The 19,374-nt window shown below is 34.8% G+C and overlaps 1 protein-coding gene across 1 annotated transcript in view; it reads right to left on the bottom strand.

Annotated features, from left to right (window-relative positions):
* The window catches only part of Ubr1 (Ubr1 ubiquitin ligase), a 360,686-nt gene that overhangs the window by 304,631 nt on the left and 36,681 nt on the right, over positions 1-19,374 (bottom strand). The window contains exons 3-6 of the mRNA XM_081752092.1: positions 15,447-15,595; positions 13,667-14,120; positions 8,076-8,267; positions 2,487-2,627 (exon numbers count right to left, since the gene is read on the bottom strand). Of these exons, the coding sequence (XP_081608218.1) occupies positions 2,487-2,627; positions 8,076-8,267; positions 13,667-14,120; positions 15,447-15,595 (936 nt within the window). The remainder of the gene's footprint in view (positions 1-2,486; positions 2,628-8,075; positions 8,268-13,666; positions 14,121-15,446; positions 15,596-19,374) is intronic.

The following is a 19,374-nucleotide window of genomic DNA, read 5'->3' as shown; positions in this document are numbered from 1 at the left end:
CAATTTTCAGTTACAACTTTAACCCGGAATATCTCGAATTTTGCAAACTTCCAGATTTTAGCATCATCTGGTTAATTCCCTCATAGCTACCCGATCTCATATCCCAAAGATAATTTCAATAGTATTTAGTTCCAGGTCAACCTCTAATTTTACCCTACTATAATTTCTAGTAACTATCGTATTCAATGCATACAAGTATGTCCTTAATTCTCACAACACAAACTATATCTAGTTTCCGAACTTAAACTCTATCTCAAACTTGAATAAATAATAATGAAATGAATTTGAATTTGTAAAAAGAGCGGTTATTTAAGGACCCCAAAAAAATGCTCCTACGTAAGGAAGAACAGTAAGCAAAGAAATATGAGAGGAAAATGCCGATTTATCGTGAGTAAATATGAAAAAGATTTTCGATCACACGGTCTTAATACATTCATTACAACCAGGACAGAATATAGAAAAGTATATTACAGGATACAATGGTTTCTTTACGAATCCTCTTAACTTAATATTGGTCTCTGAATCTATGTATTTATGCCAGGACATACAATGCATTGAGATGACTAAAATAGCTTTCTCTTTCAAATTAAAAAACGAATTAGGAACACCAGACTATGAATTTTCAAGAACATGCTTATCTACGTTAATAAAGGGAACAGCACATACGACTGAAAATACACAAGTAATATGAACACAAATTTCATACATATTTAGTATGTTTATGACAAGTTGTCAGACATCTAATAGAAGACTATTAAAAGTACTGTTTTGTGTATCATATATATATATATATACTACCGCTCGAAAGTTTTCAGACATGGAGTGTAAGCATCTAGTGTGATTCTATTATTTTGGCACAAGAAGTTTACCAACGTGTATCAGAGGTATGCCTGCTTAAAACACAGAATTTAACGACAGTTGAATCGAGGTCTGAGAGGTACTACAGACGATATGTCAAACTATAATTTTGAAAACTAAAGTAAAAAAAAAAAAAAAGTTTGATATAGATATTGCACAGTATAAACAAGAGCGTGGAGGGAGAAGGGAGATATTAGTTTTGTTTGGAAAGTGTAGAGTGTAGACATAGAGGGTCAATGCAGTGACAGAAATTTGAAAGAAAAAATAAAAAGACAAAAACATCATTTTTTGAGAAGTGTTTACGACGGTCAATATACATCCTTCTCTGCTCAATTGTCGCTCAGTGGAAGCGTATATGTAATGCTCGTCGTTACTATTTCAACGAGAAACAATGGAGCATACAAACTATCGTAAACATTTTCAAAGTATGGTATTTCTGTCGTTTTAAACGTTCGCAAAACAACAAGGTATAAAGAATGCCAAAATTTGGAAAACTACTACTACTTTCAAATTTCTGTCACTACGTAGATTCTCTATATGCACTTTCCAAACAAAACTAATATCTTGCCTCACCTTCCACATTCTTTTTTATACTATGCTATATATATATATATATATATATATCAAATTGTGTTTTTTGGTTTCAATTGAAGAATTATAATTTGACATATTATCTGCAGTACCTCTTCGACATCGATTCAACTGTCGTCAAATTTTATGCTAAAGGCAGGAATACCTCTGAAACACAGGGGCAAAGTTCTCGTGCTAAAATAGTAGATGCTTACAAAAATCCGGTATGTTCAAAAACTTTTGAGTGGTAGTATGTATGTATGTATATATATATATGTTAGTTATTTTGTAGATGATCCCATGTAAGCAACCGTCCTTAATAATGCTGGACTCTTTCCAGCAAAAATTCGGGAATCAGATATATTTTCTGCATGTGAAAACTGGAGGGTACTCCAAGAAAGCTTTGGATGACGATAGTTTGTTTACGTTTCTGTGCAAAATCAATATTCTAGTAAGTGTTTATTTATTTAATCTCTGCTTTATGATTTCTTTACTTTCAATCATGTTTACAGTACTTCTGTTATAAGAAACAATAAACTTTTTCCAACTACATAACTTGCATTATGGTTGTGTACTATGCTACAAAACCATAAACCTAAAACCATCTTTGAGAATTTGACATCTGCATTTAAAATACTACGCCTCCCCCCTTCTCCTATCAAGAATTTTTTCGATGTTTCTTACGAAACAAATTCATTCCCTTATTACACATAAACGATATTAGCTCAAACGATTTTGTCTATTACCTTACGTTCATCTTGTGTACATGTTGCTTTTAGTTATTGAGGCCACAATTTAATTGCAGCATTTTATGATCACCCTGATTACTTTATATACCATCTGCAGTTTCCTTGTGTAAGAAGAAAGCTAAAAATATACCAATAGCAATAATAGACGCTATTCGCATAAGCACTGAGAAATACAGGTGCTGAAATTCTCTAATTTATCACGAAGTATAAATTTCTAAATTATATCTAAATAAATATACGCGTATATAACATGTAAAAAAAAATCAGCACTATACATTTACATAATGAAAAGTATTACTCTCTTATTACCTTAGCGAATGCTTTTTTGCTGTCATATTCCATTAGCATACCAGCTATGAATAGTCTATGCCAATGGCTTCGAGCAGATTTCCATAAATGAGTATCACGGAGGAGGATTCCCTCCAAAATGGAAGCATCTGGAGACTGAATCTTGGAGAAAAAAAAATATTCATAATTAATTTTCTTTTAACCTACTTTTCAACTATTTTAATACACAGAGTATAAAACAGATGGTTTTAAGAACACTGTAACTTCGTGTACACTGCTCCTTCCGGATCAAGTTTTGTGCAAAATATATTAAAACATTCTAATGTTCAAGAGATGTTGCTTCTGTTCACCATTTCTTTCTTTCTGTTTATAATTTATGTTCGACTGTCGTAGTTACGATCTTCTGTCTACCTGTTACTGTCTTCCAAGGGTATACCTAAGAAATTATTCTGTCACTTGCCTCGCGAGGCGGGATGCTTACACTACAGGGAATCCATGAAGTCCTGCAGGAAAGTAAAACTCTATAACTTGGAAACTACGTAATGTATTAACAAATACTTTTTGGTGTACTTACAGAAAGGTTCAAAGTTTTGTTTCAGCTAGTTAAGGTTCATCGCCAAACCTCCAATTGTGCACCATTCACGTCTAAACACTCTTCCAGTCTTTTTGGGAAACCGAGAATTGTGTGTTGGCGGTGCTCGTTTGAAATGTTCAAAATCACATCAGTTATTTTGTTCTTGAGATCGTGCAGATTAGCTGGCTTCTGCGAATACACCTTGGTCTTCACGTGTCCCCACAGCCAGTAATCACAAGGCGACAAATCTGGTGATCTTGCAGGCCAAGGTGTGGGTCCTCTTCGGCCAATCCATCTCTCCTTAAATTCTTCGTTAAGAAACTGTCGAACTTGAAGGACATAGTGCGGCGGTGGCCCATCCTGTTACATCTGGACCTCATTAATGATGCCTAACCTAGTAAGTTCTGGCAAAAGGAATGTCTGTAGCATGTTCAGATAATTGTTACCATTTACCGTCTCTTCCTCGAAGAAAAAAGGGCCGATAATGTGGTCCATTGAAACAGCACACCACACATTGATTTGGGACTATCCCGCTTGTGCTCCTCGAATTCACGTGGATCTTCCATCTCCCAAATTCGGCAGTTGTGCCTGTTCACTTTTTCCGACACATGATATGTGGCTTTATCTGAAAACAGAAATCAAGACAGAAGGTCACCATCTTCTTGTAAGCGGGTAAGCATTGCCTCACAGAATTCCATTCTCATGTCACAGCCTTCCTCTATCAGCTCGTGCACAAATTTTAACTTATAGGGCCGGACCTTCATTTAAGCGACTTCATTGGACTCCTGGCTACGCTGCCCTGCAACGTGTGAATCATCGTCACTCGTTCCTGGCCTTCTACTGCGTTGTAAATCTGACACACTTCTCGTTTCTTTGAACTTCTCGTACCATCTCTTGATACCTGTTTCTGCTGGGGGTGTTTTCCCATACGTTGTTGGGAACTTTCTCCGCACTGAAACGCAACATTTTAATTCCGCAAACCACAAAACACATTGTGCCTTTTCTTTAATAGACGACATCTTAAGTCACGTGATTACCAGCGCAAACGTCATCGAGCATTGTGGCCAGAACAAAACTTTAAACTTCCCTTCTTCCAACACTCAAAATTTATACACTTAAACGTAACGGTTTCCAAGTTACAGAGTTTTACTTCCCTGCAGGGCTTTATGGACTCCCTGTACATATGTCAAAGACAGGATAAAGTAGCGAAAACGCAATTTTACAGAATTAGTGCTGTTCAGAAATTGAAGCCAGCTAAAGGGAAGCGAGTTCGTTGCAGTACATGATTTTTGAGTTTTATTGCAGTTACTCAACAGCTTGAACCTCATGTAGTTCACTAATCAAGCCATTCTACGTGTCTGGATGTATTTAAAGAATTTCAACAACAATAATAATTTATTTTCGAGCGCAGCAAAAATACAGCACTCGTTAAAATATTACGTAATAATACCTAACACAATAGGCTATAATGAATTACAAGTCAACTGCAAACTTAGCAGGTTAGAACGCTTTAGGAATAAATAAATCAAAATCTAATAAAAAATGGTCAATGTACCAAAATTTACAAATATACCAATGTATTTTTTAAATAATGTAGGTTAAAGTTTCATTTCAACTTTCTAAATTTTCAAGCACATCAAGCTAAAGTATATCTTTTGTTGAGATTCAAAGAAAGGTAATTCCTTGTCAAAAATTTAATATATTCATTAATCTATATGACAAATGCTCATAAGATTTTTGAAATACATAATTATGGTCAGTTATAACATCTTTTAACTTTTTTTCGTATCTTAGATTTCGAATTTAACGGGAACATTTGGTACTCCTATACTTAATACTTCCTAGACAATATTTGCTACAGTACTTACCTTCTAATATCAATTTGAATGAAGGATTTATTGATGAATTTTCTTCTGTCAAACAGACTTTGTAGTCCCCAATAATTTAGCCACTATTCATAATTATAAGAATAATTCTTTTTCATTTTGTAACGAAGTAGCCTGACAAAACATTTATGAACAGCTATTTTACTTACTACTGTGTTGCAGATACCAAGGCTCATAGTGGTCTGGTCTCTTGTAAATAGTTGAAAAGTGACCAAAAGCACACGAAAAGGGGACCAAAAAGTGACCAAACTCTCATCATGCCCCTTTTTTCCTTTGTCAATTTTTTACTTCTTCTTTTTGAGCTTCATCCTTTCTTAGGTTTTGTAAGTATGCTTTGTAGTTGCGGTAAGCAGACTTAGCAGATGTATGAAGCTTCTGAGTAAGTGGAACCAGTTCTGGCCTATTTCCGAATTTCTTCATCCCAGACATTATATTTAACTTAGTACTGAGAGTTCTCAAAGCCATGAAATATTCAAATTAATCACCTGCTCTTAAGAAGAACATACAAGAAGCACAACACAAGACGAACATGATGAACCACACGAACACGCACACACAACGTTGAGCGAAGCGTTAACTATTACGAGAGAAAGCTACAAGACTATTATGATAGAAGAAAGAATAGACACAGAAGGGATCTCAACCCCACCTTGAGAGCTTAAGCATCCACCAACCATCCACTGTGCTTTAGGAATAATAAAATCTGAAGTGAAAATAAAGCTGACTGTTTCACATTTGGCAGCAAGTACTGAAGCTTTCAGAAGAGTAATGAGTAACAAGTTTCTGCCTTTTTTCCATTTATTTTTATATTTTTCTTAGAAAACTACCAATGCAAACATAAATCACACGAAAAAGTCACATTACTTCCCCAAAAAAGTAACTTTTAGCGACAAATTTGAAAAAAAAAGTAACTTTTAGTGACCAACTTGAAAAAAGTAACTTTTAGTAAAAAAAAAAAAAAAAAAAAAAAAAGGTGACTCGCTATGAGCCCTGAGATACTCTCTCATGACTGAACCAAACTCTAGTTTAGATCTGACTAGTGTCTTGTATAAATAAACACATGAACTACTATCTTTAAAATCAGACAACTGACTGAATATAAATTCTATAACTTTTCTTGCCCCTTGTACTATATTATTTATATGACTGCCAAATTTCAGTTGCCTGTTACATACAATACCTGGATCTTCGTTTGTTCTTTCTTATTTACTTTTACCCCATTTATTCCATATGTACTTATAAAATATTGAAAAGTATGGTGGGATGAAACCTCCACAACGTTGAAAATTCACAATTTTATGTAAGTAGATTTTGTATTTACAAACAGTTATCACTATTACAATTCTAGTTTTTATTTTATTCACATCTCTAAGAAAAAAACACCAAAAGAAACAAAAATTTCCAATTTATTAAGTGTTGTCAAGTATCTAGTGTAATCAAAATATTAGCGTCCGTTGTTCTTGATTAAATTCCTAGAGGAGATAAGAATTTTTGGTGATCTCCAAGAATCATGAGCAAACTGGAGAGTATTTGAATTAAGATATAATTAGCTCCTATCCGGAAAGAAATCATGACATTAGGAATCTACTTGGTGAATACCCATCACTCATCTAAATATCTCGAAGAGCCTGTCATAACCTTTCGAGAATTGTAAAGTAAAGAAGCTTATACAACTAATTACAAATATCTTTATACACACTTTGCAATTTAACATTAAAGGAAAAATGAGTTTAGGGAAAGTTCACTAAAATTCGTAAGATTTATTGCAGTTTTTAGGGTCCTAATATGTACACACCTCAGAAACTAATAGTTATTCTGTATCAGGTTACCAAAGTGAATGATTTATGTGATTTTGAGCAGATATACGAATTACATTTTGATGTAGCAAAAAAAAAAAAAATCTACTTTCAGCTTCAAGCTTTGTTTTCATATGATTATATATATATCACAAAAACTTCAACACATGTTAATTTTAGAGAATTTCACATAAACCCAACTTCTATAAAAGAATATCTGGTTGTACTTGCATATATTATGCACTCTGATACGCGTAGGAGAAAACAAAAAACTACCAGTCTGCAAACCTTGAGCCCATTGGGTTTTCCATCTCAAGATACGTATGAACGCTGGTTTAAACGCTTTAAGAGTGGCAATTTCAATGTTAAAGACATCGAACGACCAGGCCAAACGAAAAAGTTTGAGGACCAAGAACTGCAAGCATTATTGGATGAAGATGTGTGTCAAACTCAGAAACAACTCGCCAAAAGATTGAACGTTGCTCAGCAAACAGTCTCCAATCGTTTAAAAGCAATGAGTAAGGTTTTGAACGAAGGGAAATCTGTGCCACATGAACTGACTGAGAGACAAATGAAAATCGAAAAGTCATCTGTGAAGTCCTACTTCAACGTCACAAAAGAAAATCCTTTCTACATCGCATAGTGACTGGCGACGAAAAGTGGCTTTATTTTGAAAACCCTAAACGCAAAAAGTCGTGGGTTGATCCAGGTCAACCATCAACATCGACTGCAAGGCCAAATCGGTTTGGACAAAAGACAATGCTCTGTGTGTGGTGGGATCAGGAGGGTGTAGTGTACCATGAGCTTTTCAAACCCGGTGAAACCGTTAATACTGATCGGTACTGACAACAAATCATCAATCTCAAGCAGACAGATCGTGAAACGGCCACAATGGGCAGCAAGACACGGCAAAGTAATTTTGCTTCATGATAACGCATCACACGCTTCAAAGCCTGTTAAAGACACGTTAAAGGACCTAGGCTGGGAAATATAAGTTCACCCGCCCTATTCACCAGACCTTGCCCCTTCAGATTATTACTTGTTCTGGTCGATGGCCCACGCACTTTCTGAGCAACACTCCCGAACGTATGAAGAGGTGGAAAATTGGGTCTCTGAATGGTTTGCTTTTCCAAGGACACCAAGTTCTTAGGACGATATCCACAAACTGCCTGAAAGATGGAAGCAATGTGTAGATAGCGATGGACATTACTTTGAATAAACCCCTTTTGTTGTTTCTGTTGAACTTTTCGTATTTTCTTTGCGTACCAAATCCGCGTTATTAACTGGTACACTGAAATGAATTCGTAACTACATTGAAACTGATTATCTTTTAGAAAAAAATGTACCAAAATACCTGTAACACAACATCACTGAAAAGTATTCGAAAACCCTCAGCGTATCCCAAGATCTTCTGTAGCCATGATAAAAGTTTTAAAGCAAAATGCTGATGGGCAACAACATGAGAGTGCATAACGAGTACTTTTAATGGTTTGTGTCCATGTCGAGAAGTAAAACGTTCTATTTCAGATTTAACCTCACTGCAATGCTGAAAAAGAGAAATCACATATTACTAAAATAATTAATACTGATTTGGTTAATAAATTATAACAACCTTAATTGTCTTTTAAAAAATTGAAACCAATTCTTTTATACTCAATGTTATACGAAGAATACATATATTATATAGCTCTTTTAATTTATTAAAAAATGATAAAGGTATATATATATATACATACATACATATTATATATATATTGATTATAACACTGTTGACATCAGTAATTTCGAATTTGAAGAAAAGAATTCTCTGACTTAATGAGGGAGAAGAAAAGACTCTCTGGAAGATGTGAAATAAAAGGAAACAATATATAGAGCATTTAGGATTTGGATTTCTGGGCTTCCAGCATCTATGGCCATTTAGCCCGTCATGTATGAGGGATGACGTCTCTCGGCAAGCATACTATCCGGGGAAGGGGAAGGAAGGAAGCGGCCTGGGACCTATGTTAGGTATCACCTCAGCATTTGCCTGGCATGAATGAGGAAAACCCAGGAAAACATTTTCTGGTCTTTCAGGTTTGTCGCCACCCTGCTATTCGTTAAATCTACCACTAATTCCTGGATGTTATTTGTTCTTGGACACCCTTAGTTTTTCGAGCTGTAGAAAAGTTTCCCTCTGAATTCCTGATACTTCTATTAATTCTGTTTTTATTTATTGCTGCTTTTTCTAATTTAGTCATAATGGTTTGAAATATGCCATTATCTCTGATTATCTCTGAAATATGCCATGCACTCTGGTGAATACAATCCCTAAACCAGACCAAATATTATAAGCAATTCTGTATAGTTAGTTTATAAAGTAATATTTCTGTATAATCAAATTTTTCGTCAATCTGGTGTGTGTAAAGTTACTAGGTGTTTCGAAACTTCTGATCAAGTGGGCGTCTTCCATTTCATAAATTATCTGTATTAGCTTAGATGCAATGTAAGATCTTAGAATATTCCCTTCCAAATTACGTATGTTTTGTTCTTACGTTCTCATAATGGTAGTGTTGCCTTATTAATAAACAGTATATCCATTATTATTATTATTATCCATTTTGGGCTTCTGGTGATGATATGAGTAATAGATACGTGCTGTATGTGCTGCCGCTTTAGCACCATGTTGAATGCCCACTCCAAGTTGGTGTGGAGCAAGGAAATGGAGTAGTGGTTGTTTAATCCTCCCACAGATAATCTTGGATGCAAGTCTCCTTCAAACATTCCCAATGGCAATGGGTCTGATACCGCCATTTTTCTTTGTCAAGGCTATTAAGGATGCTCCAAAGAAAATGGATCTTACTTCTTTAGGAACATTACCCGATATAATCTTTGAAAGAAACTCACAAATGTTCTTAATTAGGCGATCTTTAGAATCTTGATTATTATATAGTATCAAATCCTTGATAATTGAAGGGCGTATGCTATCTAAACCACCAGCCGATCCTGAAGGAAAGGATTTCAGTGCTTTAAGAAATTCATTAGATGTGACGTTGTTAAGACCAGTGCTAAAATCATTTATATCAGGAGCTGTAAATGCATATGCATGTGTAAGATGTTTGGCTTTTAGGGCTTCCAATATGTTGGCATCTGTTGGAGCTAAAGTATCTTCGGAAATAAGAACTCTGACTGCTCCATGTACATCTCCATCTGCAAGTTTATTTTCAATTATCTTGATAAATATGCTATTAGATGATTTGTCAGTTGTGCGTTTTTGTTTATTTTTCTTCAAAGAAGTTTGGTTTGTTATATTGTCACTGGAGCTGCTTGATCAATTCTGGATTCTTTGTTTTACCCCACGTAGTTAGGTTACTGGTTTTTACAGTATGTGGAGGCATACAAAGTATTACGTAGGGGAAGAGTAAGAAGAGTAACAGATTCATCCAGGATTCCAAACTGTCAGAGTTCACTATCTGTTCAAGAACTTCGCATAACAAATCTGCCATAACATGTCTTGCTCCTCGCGGAACTCTTCGTAAAATATTTACTGATGATTTTAATTTTCCTAAAATATCACTATATTTAAAAAATTAATGCATTTTCATCTATCACATTGACATTTGTATTCGAAACTTGCGCACTAGGTTGTTGATGAGATGAAGAATGTTTCGCGGTGGCATCGATTACTTTCTTATCCTTATTAATGTCATCATTATTATTATTATTATTATTTTATTTACTTTTTCATATCCATGTATTTCATTATGAATCCTATCGCCACTAAAACGTTTTCTTACGTAAGTTTTGATAATGCGGACAGGAATGAATGAAAATCTGGTTTTTCTAACATGTTTCATTGAACTGAACTGCAGGATATAGAAGACCAAGTACATATGATGATCAGAAAAATGGAAACACCTGAACGAAATTGCAACTTACCAGATTAATATGGTGTCGGGCCACCTTTCGCCTTCAGAACAGCCTTGATGCGACGTGGGATGGAGGCATAGAGGTCGTGAATGGTAGCAAGTGGAATTTTACACCATTCCTCGTGCAGGGCATCGGCCAGTTCTGTGAGAGAGGATGGAGGTGGAAATCGTCGCCGGAGGCGTGTTTCCAAGACGGACCACAGATGTTCAATTATGTTGAGATCTGGAGATTGGGCGGGCCAGGGGAGGTGTTGAACTTCATCCCGATGTTCCTAAACCCACGCTGCAACAACGCCAGCTGTGTGAATGGGTGCATTATCATCCTGGAAGATGGCGTCATTGTCCGGGAACAACATCCGGACCATAGGATGCAAGTGATCTCCTAAAATTGCGACATAATCGTTGGCAGTGATTCGTCCGCTAAGTGTGACCACATGACCCAATGAAAACCATGATATGGCGGCCCACAGCATCACCGAGCCGCCGCCATGTTTCACAGTTGGGCGGAGATACTGCAGATCATAAGCTTCTTTGGGCGTTCTCCACACATAAACACGGCCCGTGGTTGGGATTAGGGTAAGGATGACTCATCCGACCATATCACACGTTTCTAGTCCTCAACGGTCCAAGTTGCATGGTCGCGGCACCATTTGCGGCGTGCGAAAGCGTTATGGTCCCTGATGAGCGGTTTGGCCCGTGCAACACGATCCCGTAAGTTCATGTCATGTAATTCGCGGCGGACTGTGATTGTCGAAACAGGGTGGAGGAGGTGCTGATTGAGTTCCTCCGTCACTTGCTCCGCAGTGGCACGACGGTTCTGCGTGACAATGCGCTTTAATATCCGGCGTGACCTGTCACTCATGATTTTCTTCCGCCCACTGTTTCGCTTCCCCAATGTGGTTTTCCCGTGTGTTGTGTAGGCCGCGTCATCACCTTCGACACTGTCCCACGCGACACAACTAACACAGTAGCCACTGCCGTCACACTCACTCCACATAACCGCGCACCAACAATTTGTCCTCTTTGAAAATCTGAGAGGTCTCCCATTTTACACTACATCCGTCTGCTGCAGCCACTGGACACTGTTGTTCCACTGCGCCTGACGTAGTATGGAGACCGACCTAACACACCACCACCAGCGGTCCGGCGCTGCGGGCGCCACGACACCACTGCCAACCCATACATCTGACGTGTTGCCAACTATAGGTGTTTCCATTTTTCTGATCACCCTCTGTATATTTTCCCCTTATTGATATTTTGCTAGTCATGTTCTAATCTTTCTGGGTTATGTTTACCAGAATCTTACATGGACATTTCTTTTGTGTGTTTTGCAGCAACTGCTGAACTTTTGGTGATTTGGACAGCAACCATCTTTCAGGTTTGGGCACTTGCTAAGGACTGTACATAGGAGGATGTCTATAAATCGAACCCAGATAGAGCTTGAAGTGGTAATGAACGTATTATTTGTGGTTTCAGGCGTTCCATGTATAGATTTGCCGTACAAGGGGGTAATGCGAGTGACCATGGAAATTCCCTTGATTTGACGATAATGGTTATTTTCAAATGTGAAATTCTTTGTGGTTCAGTCAAACTGCGTAAGTTGGACTGGAAATTGTGTACTTTGTTTACGATGTTCGGGTCGCGTGTTTACAAATTCTTCAAGGGTGCTGAAATTTCCTATTTTAAATAAATGTGTCAATATCTTTTATTATTTTTATTATAAATAGGTTGATTGGTGTTTATTGGGAATCTTAACAGCGAGGCTATTTGTACCCGTCAGGATAAGACCAATGGTTGACACATGCTATAACATTAAATATTTCATGTTTTTATATTATTATTATTATTATTATTATTATTATTATTATTATTATTATTTTTATTATTATTATTTACAATTATTTCTCGTATATATTTTTAATTTTTCATTATCGCCAAACTGCATTTATTATGTTTTCTTTTGTATTTATTTCTATTTTATTTCTTTATTATTTTGTTTTAAATTCTCCACTAATTTTATTTATCGATCATCTTTCTCTATATTATACATTTTTCTCTTAATTTATTATTTTTTGCTCTCCTGATCTATCTGTTCCAAAGGTTTTATCTTTTTGCACTGAGCTCCATCATTTTTTTATTTTTCAGGTAACAACCAAGTGACCTTGCATTCCAACATGGCGACCACGTTGACCGTTTCACAATTTTCTCTGTTATTTAATCTTTCTTTTTCCCCTACTTCTTCTTCTCACTATTTGACGAAGCGTTTCAGCAAAACAGCTTATAATGTGAAATTTGTCTATTCTCGCTTCTTAAGGATTCGTTATAACCATATATATATATATATATATATATATATATATATATATATTAATCTTCTTCGAGTTATCCAGATATATCTAGTAGTTAGTGCGTGCTTTTGATACACGTGACCCTGGGTTCGACTCCCGGTGGGAGTGTACAAAAATTTAATTTCATATTCACTTTCATTCATCATCTGTATCCTTTAGGTTCAAGAGAATAATCGTGGAATGTTAAACTAAATTTCATTTCATTTAATCTTCTTCGAACGTCTACAGAAGTTTTGTTATCTTAAAGATTTCTAAATTCTTCTTACTTGACACGTGCAAATTAACAACAGAGGGACAAAAACATAACTGTTACCAATATATATTTTTCATTCTCTCCTAATATTGGAAAGGATTTTATTCTATTGGAGATTAAACACCTGAAACAGTTTGCACGTACAGATTAGGAATAGTGAGGTATAAAGATAATTACTAGAATAGTCTTTTCTAAAATAAAATATCTTTATGAGTAAAAAAAAAAAAATCGTATTTAATTAACTCTTACCATGTTCAGAAATAAGATCCAATGTTTACATATTGGTGGTTGGATTTCAAACCGAGAAACAGTTTTCTTGAAAGCCTTACTATTGGTTATTCTATCAAGAATAACTGTAAGTTACAATTTCAAGATCATCATCTTCAAACTTTAGGTCTATACTGAGAATTATAAAGAATGAAAAGGAAAAACTACGTACCTGAAATGTTGAACACTTCACAACTGCTCTGCCTTCTCTATCTATATTTGTAACGAAATCTATTGCGTCCTTCTGTGGACACTTGATTACACGAACAAGAGTACTGATCACTTGTTCAAACGTATGAGTCTCATCATTATAAAGAACCGTGCAAAATGTACCAGGTGTATCAAAAAGATCAAGAGGGTCTTTGTCACTATCTCGAAGCTGCAAATCAGATGGTAATCCTGGAGTATGCTCTAGAGTTAATAAATGATACGAATATTTAAGAACTGATGTAAAAACGGCTCTTGCTCTTTCTACCAAGTCCTTAGGAAGTTTCTCCAAGTTATTTCTTTCGTTTTCTTGCACTCGAGTTCCTATCACATGAATATCACAAAAAGGACCTGATTTCCATGCTTCTGTATCACCACAATCACAACATCCACCTCCCCCGGAAGTGCCCATTTTATACCTAGAACACAAAAATGCAATTACATTAATAAAATATTTTCATTATAAAATATTCTTGTTCGTAATTTATATGTCAGAATTTTATCGGAGATTGAAGATTTTATCAAATTTGGATAGTTTCTATGCCCTTTCCTCCATGTCTATAAACATTTAGATTACTTTAAGGGCGAATGACTTACAATAATGAAAGCTCAATTTATTTATTTGTTTTTAAATTTACAATAAACTTTATCAACAATTATTACGATTTAGGAAGGTAAATATAATTGTTTCTACAAAATATAATACTTTACGACACACAAAATATTACACTACTTATATATTATTTACTGTTTAATTAAGTTAATACAACAGCCTGAGGTCTTCGGATTGCGAATTCCCGAAAACTACTGCCTAGTCCGGATATAGTCAACGAAAAAATCTGGCTTTTTAAACACTGAGTGATTCGAAAGGATAACCTGAGTGGTAGGAAATACTGAACATTCATTTACAGCATCTACCTGTTCCAGAACACACAACAGTATCTTCGATTAAATCTTCCACATCGGTATTCTCAAAATCCCTCCTTAGACTCTTCTATATCCATCAGGAAGATATCAGAAGATATTAGCATCCTATCCATGCTAATGCCCCTTCTCCCGGTCTTAATCGTCTACAATACTCCTCTACCTCAATGCACTCAGTTCTTTTCTGTACACCTATTTTCTTCTTTGTCAACTTCCTTTTTACTTTTTTACGTTATTTTCGGACATAGTTCTCTCCCTGAATTATTTCTTATTATTTAAATCTTTTACATATTACTCTTCACAACCTTTTCTTTTCACTGATTTTGTTCCTCAATTATTATATTTGTTATCTGTTTCCCATATTTTACAAAATTATACATATAAATAATTAGCTCTTATCTCTTCATTTATTATTCCTTCTCTCGTAGGTACTCTTACCAGCTAATTTTATCCCATTAGTTTTTTTTTTTTCCATTAGTTATATTTTCCTTCACTAAATTCCCTCTACTTCCAACCCGAGAATATTATCATGTGAATGCATTCCCCAATATGGCACCCACTTTTATGTTTCACGGCTACCTTTCTGTTCTTTGCTTTTCATTTCTTTCATTTCTATTTATTCATCTAACATTTAGCAAAAGAACTTACCATACACTACTTTTTCATACTATTGTCCGATAATGGTTTTACTATTTCCTGGTAATTTCTTTATATAATAAAAAAAAGGGCGGAGGCAAACCTAATATTCTATTTTCTATTAGTCATTAAAAGAAATGTTTTGAAAAACGCGGAAGTACTATTATTTCTTAACTACAACTTACTTATGATGTTTATGCACAGAGTTCTTGAAACATTCTACACAAAGGACACATGTAGAATCCATACCACATTCACGGCAACTATATGTCGGTTCCCCAACTTTGAAAACACGACCGCATACAGACGGAGGGCTGTCCATTTGGCTCAATCGCTGAAATTTTAGAACATAAATTCAGATATACAAAAATTACACAAGAATTACTCTACTATTTTAAGGGAACATATCCCAAAGGTCATATTAATTTACCTTAAAAAAATTAAATTAAAAGGAAAGAAAACTCCTTTCGGTTCCAATAAATGGTTAATCATTCTCATTACCATCAGCTTTCAGTCACTGCTAATAAGCCACTTCCTTCGAAACTGGGAAGTTTTCATGTACTGTGTCCTTCTCTACTTTCTACTGTCTCAAGTGTTAAATTTCCCCTTTTACTGTATATAAACTCCACCTTTCTCTTTCAATTTCCTTTTACATTTTAGTAAAGTTATTACCCGCTCAGAACATATACATTCTCAAACAGTATCCCAATCAGTTCCTAATTCCATATTTTCGAATATTCTCATTATTGTTGTTTTTCCCTCTTGCCTTCCACACAATTTTTTTTACCACTTTCTCGTGTATTTTCTTCCCATTTAATTTGATTTCACCAGTTCTATCATGCTTACATTTAAAAAATTTCTACTTTATTTTTTTCTTCTTTTATTTAGAAATTCATAAAACACTTTCATTCCGCCTAAATTTTTGCTTATCCATCCATATTATTTTCTCTTTCGTTCACAGTTCACATCTCCACTAGTACCACTATACAGTTTCCTCCAGCTTGTCACTGTTCTATTTCTTCCACCCTTAATTACTGTACATGGCAATTCCTTGGATCCGATCACCATTACTTTCAGTGTTTAAATATCTACTTTCATTACGTATTCTTCGTAGTTTTCCTGAATTAATTCAAATTCTGCAACAAAAGACATACTGTCTGTGACACGAATATACTTTATCTCTTTACCTCCAACAAACGCACTATTTACCATTCTAGACCAGTGGTTCCCCACCTGGGAACCGTGAAGACCACATAAGTGGAAAGCAAGCGACTAACAGAAATAAACTACATTCGTAGTTGCAAAATTCACGAAAGTTGTAACAAATAAGCGTTAAACTAATACCGTAAAACACTAAAGAACTATTAAACGATGACTGTGGTTTTACTAAGGACAAAGCTGATAAAAAATAATACTGCACTACAATGATATGCACAAGATTTGCTGAAAATAAAGAAATTTATTATTATTATTATTATTATTATTATTATTATTATTATTATTATTATTATTATTATTATTGAAGATTTGAGAATTCAATGTTGCATCTAAAATTGCAAAAGCGGTCAGATCATCAAGCAGCAAGGAGGAAGGTGGTGAAATAAACAGCGTTCACGAAGGCGAGTACCAGGTAAATAAGGTTCGGAACAACCGTTCCAGACCTTTGTTTACTATTTATTCCAAATGTATGTATGTATGTATGTATGTATGTAAAAAAAAAAATGGTAAAAGGCAACAGGCTTGTCGAATTTTTATTACAGTTACACTCCCTGTCATTTTTCGTTTTTCCACTTAATCAGTGGCAGCTCCAGAGTTCTACAAGAGAGAAGTCACATCAGCTGTGATGGCGAAATTGACTCCACACGCAAAATCACCTGCTTCCGTCTTCTTTATTCTGAAGGCATTCTTTAAATTCTGGTGTGAGGTAAATATTACAGAAAAAATAAGAAGAAATTTCACATTGCATAATCATATATCCAGTATATGTCTTACATACGGAATTACTGAACTTATTGTATGCATTGATTTTGATCGTTTCTAAAGCAAATGAGTAATAAATTAGACCATTCATATTCAGTACTAAGACACTGACTTACTGCTTAACGTATAATCTGAATCGCACATCGTCCTATCTGGACTTCAAGTCCAGTATCCCATGCCGAAATCGAGTTTGCTAATTATATATCCATGAGGAAGCTCCAAAATGCGTAAAATTCCGTAAGTTTAGCGGAAACTGATTTTACTGAATTCTCCGCAAGTGTTCTCCGCCTTAAACGTATTCTACATGACTCAAAAATTGACTGTTCTCTACTTATTAGTATTTTATAATTATTTATTTGAAGTGTGACACTTACATACTTTGGTTTCGTATGCTTGCTTTCTCAATTTAAAATGTTTAACAACATTCATTCGTTTCTTCGCGCTATATTCATAAATAATGCCCAATGAAGATTGTATCTTGAGTAAGACTTAATCTTTGATAAAATTTCGCCACTGAGACAACTCTTATTCATAAATATATTTTGAGAATTTCTTACAAAAAATGCATCTTAAATTAGGTCGGCTATTCTTGTCTTGTGGACAATACTGCACTCTTTCTGTTGTAAACTTTCCTATGAACTGATTACGGGGATGCCAAGAAAGCAAACTGTGCAGAAGTAAATTTTCCAATTTAAATTTCCATATTAAATTTTAAGATAAGAGCAGTTTAAATTTATATACGATTTTGAACGTAAAAGATTGTTAATTTAAACTCATATGTACTTTAAAATATAGCGATGTAAATATGGATTTTGTGAATACCATGCAAATGTTGGTAGTGAATTTAAGTCGTGTTCTTGTATAATCACTCTGGGCTATCCACGATACGATATTAAGTTTGATTTAAACAAGCATCTACTTTAAAAATATCGAGAAGAAACTTTCAGTAGATATGAGAAAAAACATTGAATCGACTAAAATGTGTGTCAGAACTGAAGAAAACACCCTATTGAGCCCAGAAGAATGAAGAGAACGGGGAAAAGTTGAACCAGCGCTTTGATCATGATCGAAAAGGTTTCCGTGTAAGTATTATTATTATTATTCTGTAGATAACATTACATTACATATTTTAGTACTACAATGTGAATTTTATATCCACCAGATTAACAATATTGGGCACACCACTTTTCTTGGTGTAAATAATACTCTACTGCGTGCAGATCAAGGGTATGGACACTCTTTTTCAATTCATCTTTTTATCGCTGTATGCGCGGATAATACGTACAGATTGATAATATGTCTGAAACTAAAATGCCATAAGAATGTTTATTCAAGCGAAGAAAAAACTTTCCAATTTGTGTTAGATGGTCAATACAAGCAATAATTAGGTTAATACAGTAGGTTAGATTAATAGGGTAGGATAGTGACGTACCTTAGATTCGTAGGGTGTTTTAGGTTAGATTACGCTAGGTTAGTGTTTGTATGTTGCATTTACAAGTACCATAATGCATTTATAAGTACCTATAACACTTGTAATAGTTTCACCTAGTAACGCTACATTCATAAACATAAAATACAGCTCTTGTACACCGTACAGAAATACTTCACCGGCAGAAAATAATACCTAATACAGTTCTCTTTTATAGTCACTTATTTTAACGATCATATACCACTTGTAATGGTTTTAGAGCATTAAACTTCTCCACATGAGTAAATACAAAATACACAGTTATTATAAAAGTTACAGGTTGGTTGCCTGCATAAATAAGATCGATAATGTCATTCTTTTGTTGTGAATTAATAGATTTTATCTGTAAATTTTATTATTATTATTATTATTATTATTATTATTATTATTATTATTATTATTATTATTGCGTTCATATTCTGAATTTGTGCATCCTATTGCATTTTAGAGGCTTAATTTCTAAGGAAATGCCCACTTACTGTGCACAAATGTATAATATGTCTCTAAACTGATTTCTCATAAAAACTGATATGCGTTCTAAAAACAAACTAACAGATGATGTTATTTCTATTTTTACGTAGATCTTAATTGCCACTTTACTTGAGGTAATATTCATTACTTTCTTTTTGTGTGTTAGATATCAGATACAGAGGTCATGTGACCCC

Source organism: Thermobia domestica, chromosome 3, assembly GCF_964235325.1.
Source record: "Thermobia domestica chromosome 3, izTheDome1.hap1.1, whole genome shotgun sequence".
In the NCBI taxonomy this organism is placed as follows: Eukaryota; Metazoa; Arthropoda; class Insecta; order Zygentoma; family Lepismatidae; genus Thermobia; species Thermobia domestica.
This window is presented reverse-complemented; position numbering and strand designations above follow the sequence as displayed.